Raw genomic sequence first — 11,249 nt, 5'->3', positions numbered from 1 at the left:
AATCTGATAGTCAGTTACATTATTCGATTGTAATAGTCCCAGAACTCGCGGTAGGTGGTGCTGACTAGTTGCCATTCTTCTTCTCTTTCACTTCCAATTTAGGAATGGCTAGTACAGAGGGCGCTTGAATACCTTTGTGCCAACTTCAACAAACAAACAAAAATTCATGTAGACTTTAGAAGTGAGAAGATATACTGGGTGGCAATCCAGAAATTACATCATGTACGCGTGGCTTTTCCTGCCCCTGGTCCACAGTTTACCAACTATATCTAGAAATTGGGAATAATTTTGCTTTTGAATTTAAAGTTTGTAAAAAAAAAATTAACTTTTTACCGTTGCGGAGACAGTCGGTTGTTGGGTTCTTTGCTCCCTACTCGTTAACTTTTGGAAGTAACACTGCTCACTAGGTAAGCGTCTTTTTTTTTTTTTACCTTGAAGATTTCTTTAACATTCGTTAGAAAAATTTAGTTTACGAAATAAAATAGATGAATCAAAACACCTTCCTTCTTGTGTTTGCTCCAGATGGTTAAGTCACTCGACTTGTAATTAGAGGGTCGCGGGTTCGAATCTCCGTCCCACCAAACATACTCGCCCTTTCAGCCGTGGGGGCGTTATAATGTGACGGTCAATCCCACTATTGTAAAAGAGTAGCCCAAGAGTTGGCGGTGGATGATGATGACTAGCAACCTTCTCTCTAGTCTTACACTGCTAAATTAGAGACGGCTAGCGCAGATAGCTCTCGTGTAGCTTTGCGCGAAATTCAAAAACGAACCAAACTTTGTTGTTCATCAAAGCAAAATATTATTCATAGTGTAATATTTACGTAACACCCACTTACACTGTTCGTACAAAACAACTATTTTATGAACATGCATTACTGGACAGAGAGTGAAAATACGTTTTCCTGCGTATTACAATAATTTTGCCTCATTATTTTCACCTTATTAATGTTCCGCTCTGAAAATGAATTAAAATCAAACAAAATTATGTAACAATATGATCTTAAATGTTTAAAATATAATTAAATCTTATTAGTCATAGCCGTATTGGCAAAAGTTTGCACCTCATTTGGAATTTTTAGCTAATATTTGAAAGACAAACAGTTTGTTCTTATTGGCCAATTTTCACACCAATTTAAATTGAGTGTTACAGTTTCGAGGTGTATAAGTTAATATATACGATTCGAGGATAAATCTAGAAGTTTTTTTACATAATTTGTTATTAGAAATTATGGTAAAAATTTTAAAAGTTAAGAAATTAAATGTATAAGTAACTAACAATAAATCATGCCTTAAAGTGTATCTCGAGACTTATTCAATAAAATAATTCAAGTTATACGTTTCACCTGTAGAGGGGGTATGTCATGCTACGTGCATGCCACTGAAGTTTGGGCTTGAGCGTGTTGAAAATGTATCTCAAGATGACTGGTATTGGTATTAAAACTTTTTTAAAATAAAGTAGAGAACAACCTTTCAACTTTCTTAGGTCATCTTCAGATACATTTTTACTTCAAGTGGGTTTCTCGTCACCACGAATTTCGCATGTTGACTCCTTCAAGTAACTCCAGAACGAATTTTCAGTTAGTGACTTATATTAGGCATAGCCTTTTAAATTCGACATTATACACTCTACTATTCTTCCCCTGTTTAGCAGAGGCAGTTGGAATTAGACAGTAAAATACAGAGTATTATATCATGTTAAAGCACCGAGGAATATTTTTGAAAAGTTAAGATTATTGTCACGTTGTCGAAATACTCTCGTTATCAGTAAACAAGGTAAGTTATTGTTTTATTCTATCAAAAAACGAAAATAAAGCGTTAATTATTTAAAAAGAATTTACAGCTTGAAACGTTAAATTTTACTTATATTAATAATAATTATTATTTTCGTTAAATTATTATTAACGGGCATCGCATCACAATTGAGAAACATTAACCAAATTAAGTTACAATAATAATGAAACGTTTTACCAATTTTAATATATTTGTTATTACTTTAATTATAAAATAAATATCTGATGAAGTATGTTAAACATAAACTAGTAACAAAGACATTGTGGTCTTTGTTTCTTAAACAATAACGATACAATATAATAACCATTATGGCTTTTTTAGAAGTTGAAAAAATTATAAACGTGGTGTAATTTATATTGCTAACACTACAGAAATGGGACCTAATTCGTAGCAATGGTGAGTGTGGTACCGTGTTTCTCCGATAATAAGACCTACCCATAAAATAAGACCTAGTGTGATTTTTGGGGATAGTTTTAATATAAGCCCTACCCTTAAAATAAGCCCTAGTTAAGAGTGGCAGGAAGAGGAAAGAAATAAAAAAAAATTAATTTATTAATTAGTTTAATAGTTAGTTAATTCGTTTGTTTAAGTATTAATCAGTTAGTTTAATAGTTTAATAATAGTTTATTTTAAATGGTTAGTTTAATAGTTTTACTTTGTAACTTCATTTTTTTAATATATCAAAATAAGACATCCCCCGAAAATAAGCCCTAGTGTCATATTTTGGAGTGAAAATTAATATAAGCCCTGTCTTATTTTCGGAGAAACACGGTAATATAGATATTATAGAAAATTAATTTGATCTACCCTACGTTTCTTAAATCTGTTACTAGTATTGGTTGAGACATAATTCGAATTTTGTACTTACGTTTCTGTTAAACTTGTATGTTCACTTGTTCGTTTAACTTGTAACAAACACTAGACTTATAGTTACAAAGTCCCACGCACTCAATGATGTAAAGCTAAAATGAGAAGATTTTTTTTTCAAAACTTAGAGCGATAAAAAAATAATGCGATTTGATTTTTTTAAAGACATGGAAGTGTAGCGAAGTGCATAAATGCCTTCAGATCAAAGCCAGTTTAATTACTTAAAAGTACTTTAGATCTATTACTCAATAGTAAGAAATAGTTTGTCTCTATCGCAAATTTGAGACCAAATTATTCTCAGGAACCCGTTTTATTGTAAAGTCCCGAAATTCTTCACATATAGGTTGTTAGTACAGTTATATTCACGTTTTTGAATACATGCCCATGAATGACTTTAATTGGCTCTTTTGTTAACGTGTGTAACAAGAATTTGGTATTCGCTTATACACTATATGGCCAAAAGAATGTGGATACCCCTTCCAATTAATGGGTTCGGCTATTTCAGCCACATCCATTGCCCACAGGCGCATAAAATCAAACATACATACATGCATTCTCCATAGACAAACACTGGCAGTAGAATGGGTCGTACTGAAGAGCTCAGTGACTTTCAACGTGACACTGTCATAGGATGCCACCTATCCAACAAGTCAGTTCGTCAAATTTCTGCTCTGCTAGAGCTGCCACGGTCAACTGTAAGTGCTGTTATTGTGAAATGAAAACGTCTAGGAGAAACAACAGCTCAGCCACGAAGCGGTAGGCCACACAAGCTCACAGAACGGAACCGCTGAGTGCTGAAACGCATAAAAACCGTCTGCCCACGGTTGCAACACTCACTATCGAGTACCAAACTGCCTTTGGAAGCAACGTCAGCACAAGAACTGTTTGTTGGGAGTTTCGTGAAATGAATTTCCATAGCCGAGCAGTTGCACACAAGCCTAAGATAACCATGCACACCCCTCGGTGTGAATTCCTGTACGTGGTCACTCGAAGACATCATGTCATGGTTTCTTGATGTGTGCTCGTTGCGGTGAGAAGGACCACGATGCCTCTTAGTGTGGAACAGACCGTCATTGCGTCAGTCCAAATAGTTCTCACCTGTCCTACTTTTGTTCTTGCCCTAAATGGTCAGAAGAAAAAGAGGTGCAGCGTTTGTAAACGACTCAAAACATTACTTTCCCTGAGGCTCGAAAGTTGCTGTCCACCACTTCATCTCGGACGTATGCTGCTGCACTTTGTTCCGCGACTACAGTGGGAATGAAGATAGATCTTTCTGTGGCTCCAAAAGAATCGTTCACAAAACAAAAAGGCTTTTGACTTAGGAACGAAATCAATATGGTTCCGACCAAATTCGCCATGTTATGTCTATCTTCTATATACGTGCGAGTTGTTTGTTTGAAACAATGTAACGAATCAAGAAAACACAAAATATTCCATCAACTTGAATTTTTGCAACTTCAAACTGCTTTCTTACGATGTGTTTACGGTTATTCTCATATTTGTTAATTTGTAATATAGGTTTACATCTATATAACATATTTCTTAGCAAAAACGTAAATTTGGACAGATACAACGTTTGTACACGAATTTTCTTTACAAAACACCTGTTTTAATTAAAATGGCTGAAACCAGTCATCACAGGTTGGCGTGACTAGCGCCATCTACAATAGTGTAATAGTTGTATTTATAAACAACTGCCAATTAAAATATTTATAACGATAACATTTAACAGAGCAATAGATATTATAATTATTATTACTTTGGTTACTAAATAAAACGATTCATAATTATAAAATTAAATAATAAGACTAGTGTATCCTGTTCGTTAGGGTTAGAGAGCAAGACAGATAATAATTTAAAATAAACAATGATTTTAAATTATACAATCCAAAATATAAATAACTATAGTGCTTGATGAAATAAGCACAATAATGTTAAGTTTTTTTTAACATGTTTAAAATGAGAAGAAATTTGAACATGCTAATATAAGTTTTAAGTGTGTAAATACATTTGCAAGTGAGGGGGGAGCACAGTTCCTCAATATACATTCAACATGCGTACAACACATCGTTTGAACTTCGTTAGCCATTAACGATGGTTCATTTATTCGAACAATAATGTTAAACGAACACCAGCTTTCCTTATACACAATCACTTTTGCCACATAAAATATTTGGTTTCAACATTTATGTTTTTAAGCATAATGTATTTATGTATAAACAGTTTTACTTATAAATTTAAATTTCGCCCTGAAAATACAATTACAAACGAAGGAAAGATGAGGCCAAAATCGTGACGTCACAGAGCTGCCTGTAGGCTGCCATAGCAACAGATACCATATCTTGGAATGCGTGTATAAAATATATGGATTAGAATTCCACTTTGGCTTAACGAATAATAACTTAATACTAATTTTAGGAGAGGTGTCTGTAATCCATCAGTTATTCTTAAACGTTCTTTTTAGGGGTGTTTGTTCCCACCCTCCACGTCCTCTCCCTTAGCGTGTTTAAGTAGAAACACCTGGGTCAACAGAATGATCTTCTCTTCTGTCCAAGTGAACATCTTTGTAAGACTTTGTTTCACAGCTCCTGTCCACTCAAACATCCCTGGAAGCAACAAAACCTAATGAGACGCACTTCACAACTCAACTCTAAATATTTTTATGTGACAAATATAAAAACCTTTTAACTTTAACAATAAACTCTACAGCAGGATAAACATTTTACAACGAAACAGGCCTTTTACCACTTTATGTCCAGTGACGCTCATAAAATTCTTCGATAAACCACTTCGATAAACCCCTCACGGTTTAACACGATTCTTCAGAGGTTAACACCCTCCACTTTCCTTTTCCAAGAGAAAGGGGTGAGGGGTCCGCAAAATAAATTTATTTGGAGTTTTAGTTTTCTTAATCATATTTTGTTACATAATTTTTAATGCCCACAAAAATGAGCGGACATGCCGCAGATACGTTTAGCAATTTTTTTTAACTATATAAATACGTTTCACCGAGTGGTCAGTAACTCGCCCAACGTTTCGCCTACTGAAACAGATGGAATGAACAGATACGTGCGGATCATTTACTTCTGACTGCGCTCGAGACGCCAAAATAGCCTTGTCCTAAAACTTGGAAAGTATAGTTGAAGAGACGGCAATCCTTGTTGCAATAAATGTTGTCCTTCTTATATCTAATTTTTATCCCCCCCCTACGAATAACATACTAACTGGTAATGTTCACCCGCAAGATTTCACTTGAGGAGGGGTTCTCAAACTTTATCTTGCTAAGCCTTCCCTAAGCTATTTGAAAAACAAAAACAACAACTGTGCCTCCCCCTAGTCTACGATTTAAAATATTGCGTTTGAGAAATGGCGCAGCTAAAGTGTGAGGTGTCAAACCGGGCAAGATAAAAGTTTCTTGCGTTATTTTTTCTACAGGGTGGCCCGTAAGTCCCTACCCATCCATATATCGTGTGTATCCAGCGTATCTGTGTGCTGTCCCTCATTCTCGCTGCATAATATTATGCGACGTACTTGTCACAATTCGCTCTTCAAGTGTAAATGGGCTTACATCAGCCATATTTCTCTGAGAAAAAAAAACACAACAAATTTATAATACATGCGTAATTGAATATAACATAATAACATATGGATGGGTAGGGACTTACGGGTTACCCTGCATATTGCTAAGCCTTTTGTTTTTAAACAAAAGAACTGACACGCACCTTCGTAGGGAAGGTACTCGCCATAGTTTGAGAAACGCTAACTGCTAAACTGGTATATATGTATATAAATGGAACTTACGAGGCCTGGACTAAGTGATTGTTCAAGATAAATTCCTTCATATCTTGAAAATTAAGTTTACTTGCACCAACCACGTTAATTTCTACGGACGAAATTCCTTCTAACGCCTCACTGACCTTAAGTGTAAAATGAGGTTGGTGGCTTTCCACACTACGGGGCTCGGACGGCGATAGTTTGCGAGGGCCATACGATTCCATTGTATTCTCGTATTCTTCCACGCTAAAAGACGATGAAGTGTTACTTTCTACACCACTAGAACTATAGATGGAATCGGAACTGTGATACACATTTGTTTGTCTGACCAGCTTTCCTTCGATATCCGCTATCATCTCATTATTGCGATTACACTCGTTCCATGAAAAGCGTTTGCGAATATCGTCTTCCAGTTCTTTTCCCTTCTTCCGTAGTTCTGCGAAGTTCGTGGTGCGATATCTCCTGTATTGTCCCACAATCCCTTTCGCGTTTCGTCCTCCAGCAATCGCTTCGTTTAGTGCAAAGTCCACCGTACCGCTACCAATGTTGGCAGACTTTGTAGTCATTACTGGACCAAGGCACACCTGACTGGATACATTTCGCGTCTTGATTAAGGGAGGTTTGTGGATCTGGTCCCGTGAGGTTCTTACACTAACAGAAGATGGGATACCAGTTTCTGAATGGCGCTCCTGTTTTACCGTCGCTTCACTAGAGGGCGATAACGTAGTTGTAGGTAGGTTATCTGAGACCAAGGACTTGGGCGTAATCTATTTTCATTGAAAGAAACACAAGTTATAAGCCACATAAGTAACTTTTTTTTTAATAGTTCTACTTTATTATTTAAAAAAAAATTCATATTTCTTTACCCAGACTCTTATCGGACATGAAGTTCCTGTGGACGTTAATAACACTGTGCTTATTTGGTACAAAATAGAAAAACGTAAAATAAATAATAATTTGCACGTATTGTAGTTCGGAGCTGCTTCGATTATATTTATAAATTAATTTTACGCCAATACTGCTTTATCCATGTTCTAGTTTACATGTTTGTATGAAGTATGTGATACATTATCAAGTAAAAGAAGTTAGTTGGAAGGTTTTGCTTTTATCTAATTTCTTTTAGACAATAGCCACACGCTTGGCTATCTGCGCTCTGTCCTATTGGATAACTAAAACTTCTGCTGGGTGGTGACAGAAAATGATACTGCTTATAGCTGGTTTCAGTACATAGTGTTTAACTCGTGTCCGCATGCGAAGGTTGGGTTATCTAAGCCTAAATTTGCAAGTTCAACTGACAAGATAATGTTAAAGGTTTGTTTGTTTGTTTTGAATTTCGCGCAAAGCTACTCGAGGGCTATCTGCGCTAGCCGTCCCTAATTTAGCAGTGTAAGACTACAGGGAAGTGTGTTTTTCTTTTAGCAAAGCCACAAAGGCTATCTGCTCAGGGAAGGCAACTAGTTATCACCATCCACCGCCAACTCTTGGGCTACTCTTTTACCAACGAATAGTGGGATTGACCGTCACATTATAACGCCCCCACGGCTGAAAAAACGAACATGTTTGGTGCGACCGGGATTCGAACGTCTTAACACGCTTGGCCATACCGGGTCAATAAGTTAAAGGAGTAAGTGCTGTCACATAATATTACTGGTTCTATGCAAACACACGAATGCGTTTATTATATTTTCGTTAAATTTGTTATTTTACGAGTACGTGGATATGACGACAATTTAACGCGTATGAAGTATAATGGTATGATAAGCAGTATATTAATAAATATTATTTCGAGTAGGAACAGCCGGTAATGGTGTCTTAACAATAGTTAAGCCTTTTCCTACGACGTGTTTCACTTAATACCAGAGCTCATTAAACCTGTTATTACAAAATATTAGGCTTACGAAACAATGCTTAACCTGGTACTAGGTTAGTTTAAACTTTGTAAGCCACACACGAGCTATAACATTTAACGCCTCTTTACTTCCGAATTCGAATTCCGACAGTATTAATGAGAGAATACTTTAAGTAGTGTCTCGGAAAAGGTAAGAAAATATTGATAGTGTAAACCTAAGAGTTCTATTTACCAGAAGTAATAATACCGAGATTTGATTGGTCTAGAAATTTATGGCTTTTGTTATTCAATAGAACAGGGTCCCGCAAAGCCAGGTTGTTAAGACACTCCACTCATAATTTGAGGGTCGCAGGTTCGAATCCCAGTCACAAACATGCTCGCCCTTTCAGCCGTGGGGGTGTTATAATGTGACAGTTAATCCCACTTGTCGATGGTAAAAGAGTAGTCCAAACGTTGGCGGTGGGTAATGATGATTAGCTGCCTTCTTTCTAAGCTTACAATGCTAAATTAGGTAAGGCTAGCGTATATAGCCCTGGTGTAGCTTTGCACGAAATTCAAAACAAACCACAATGTAAAGAACAATTCTTAAAATAGAAAAAATCCGTTCGTTTTTGTTTTGTTTTTTCCCCTACTAGTAAAGCGTCATTAAACCAACTATAATGACGTAAGCAAGAATCGTCACTTACTTTATTATAACGTATGTTAGAGTTGTGAGAGCTGCCGAAAGCCCGTAATAACTCTTCTTGACGAGTCGATGATTTTCCAACATTCGATTCTCCTCCGTTATGAATAATAACTTTGTTATTAGTAGAAGGTGAAGTTGCCGTCATGCTTACGAGCCCGGATCGTGTTCCGAAGCCACGAGCACGTGGCTTATCGTGCTTTTTACTGTTAGTTGAAACAGGTCGGCGTAGATTTCCAAGCTCGAAACCGATGGCCTTATTGTGGTTTGGTATCTGTTGGTGTAAGAAAACAAACGGAATAAATAAAGAAATAATAATTTCATATACTTGGCAGTGTTTCGAACCTCAGACTTAACGCTTTCCCAGAAAAATGACGAAACTACCACCATATTTCAGTGTAGATTGGTGGAAACAGCAGGTCAGTATTATAACCAGGTGTAGGAAGTAATCTCTACTGTGATCGAAAGGTGTTGCACATAATACAGATTTGATAGACAGTTGTGTCTCGCCGATTTTGAAATTGACGCAGAGAAAGACGAAATGACTATTTTTAAGTTTGTAAGAAATGACTAAAACATCAGCTTCTGAACGATTTCTAAATGTTGAAGGTATAACTGTTGCCACACAAAACAACAACAACATGGGGAACAAAAATATTACGTTTTTCTTCAGGATCTCTACTTCGAAATCTCTACAAGCGTGTATGTTTAGTTACCTGATGCCATGTTTGAGAAATATAGGTGTTAAAAAAAAAGGTGAAGTTAGAGACCTATCTGTAGGTGAGAAAATTTACAAGAAATCTTACTTTACAACATTTAATTATGCAGAGTCAAAGAAACGCGTTTAAGCCTTGTTAATGTACAAAATAAATGAAGATGCACATGTTAATAATTAAGAATAATACATAATGTGTGTTTAGCTTTTATTCGTTTACTGTTAATTACAAAGCTACACGTGGGCTACGCGCGCTGTGCATAGCGCGAGTAGTGAACTTGATTGGGAGAGTTAAGCCCTCGGACTTCCGTTAAGTAACTGGTTGGAGCTGTATATAACTAACTGTGTAACAATGCTAAAAAACAACAACATTTATTCCACAACTTTTCAAGCAGGGTTTTGGTCCAGACTTATGATTGGATGTGTGCGATTTTTATTTCTTTTCCTTCGTGTGGTGTTTGGTTAATTTTCAGACTTGTACGTAACTGTTCAGCAAGAGGCGAGTTCGTATCATCTTAATTGGTCACGTCTGTTCATTAGAGCAAAGCTGAAGAGGCCGGTTAGTTTCTCCAGTGTAGGTCTTGTAAACTTACCTAAAACTTCTCTTAAACTACCCAAAATATAGCGTTTATTAAGTTTCTATTTTCCTACGTATGTGTTACGTAATAAAATACCAAAGCAAATCTTTACGTAAGAGTCTTATTGGAGTTGTATTAAAGGAAACTCAGACAAGCTAGTTGCTTAGTATCGACAACAGTTAATTCTTAACTAGTAATTCGGTGTATTGAAATCATTATTAAACTCTGAATTACATTGTTAAATTGGTAATCGTGTCCCATCATCAAATTCTAACAAAAATCGGATTGCAGTCTTGGTATAGTGTCAACGCTGCAGGGACACTTCCTATGGATTATTTAGAAGTGTCACTATTTTAAAGTCAAGACCCAGACAAAAGCTTGTTAATCCATTGAGGGATAGATGAATGTAAAACTTACCGATGACACAAAACGACCTTCACCAGATGCTGCTGAAGTTGGTCCAAAAGACAGATGCGCAGGATCTTCTACATATTTTGGTGGAATGAAACTGGAAGTTTGTTTTGAGTTTCTTTTGGCTTCCTGGTAAGCCTGCTGTAGAAAGATTATTTTTAATTAAGAGGATATACTTCTATTAACACGGAAGAGGTATGAAAATTAACAGAGATGAGTGTTTAAAAACAATCTCAATGTTTAAGCTGCATCGAGGAGCCGCACTAATTTAAACAACACGCACATAAAACAAAATTTAAATTTCATGTTGATGTATTTTGTTTATTTTTAATTTAAAAAAAATTCATGTTAATGTGTTTTGGTTTATGGTTATAATGATTAATCAGAGGTTGGGATTCGATGTTTTTAACGCCGTCATTTCTCATGATTTTGTTTATTCATTTCACTACATTTAGATATAAATTATTTAATTTCACTAAGGGTTATACAACGTGTATTAAACCAAAGTACATGAAAAACATAACGTTGTACCCACTCGCTGTGCATTCCTGTACGTGGTGAGGGAACCTCCAAGGGAAGG

At 36.1% G+C, this 11,249-nt stretch overlaps 1 protein-coding gene across 12 annotated transcripts in view; it reads right to left on the bottom strand.

Annotated features, from left to right (window-relative positions):
- Window positions 1-4,730: 4,730 nt before the first annotated feature.
- The window catches only part of LOC143254334 (pleckstrin homology domain-containing family G member 5-like), a 92,024-nt gene continuing 85,505 nt past the window's right edge, over window positions 4,731-11,249 (bottom strand). For 9 of the 12 annotated variants that reach the window (XM_076509349.1, XM_076509353.1, XM_076509357.1 and 6 more), the window contains 4 exons: window positions 10,676-10,810; window positions 8,970-9,239; window positions 6,462-7,201; window positions 4,731-5,266 (listed from right to left, as the gene is read on the bottom strand). In XM_076509349.1, the coding sequence (XP_076365464.1) occupies window positions 5,257-5,266; window positions 6,462-7,201; window positions 8,970-9,239; window positions 10,676-10,810 (1,155 nt within the window). In that variant the 3' untranslated portion in view covers window positions 4,731-5,256. The remainder of the gene's footprint in view (window positions 5,267-6,461; window positions 7,202-8,969; window positions 9,240-10,675; window positions 10,811-11,249) is intronic. The other 3 variants (XM_076509347.1, XM_076509346.1, XM_076509356.1) reach the window with 3 other exon arrangements.

The sequence above is a fragment of the Tachypleus tridentatus genome, chromosome 6 (genome assembly GCF_004210375.1).
Source record: "Tachypleus tridentatus isolate NWPU-2018 chromosome 6, ASM421037v1, whole genome shotgun sequence".
Taxonomy (NCBI): domain Eukaryota; kingdom Metazoa; phylum Arthropoda; class Merostomata; order Xiphosura; family Limulidae; genus Tachypleus; species Tachypleus tridentatus.
Note: the sequence above shows the minus strand (reverse complement) of the source record. Positions and strands in the feature narration are given on the sequence as shown.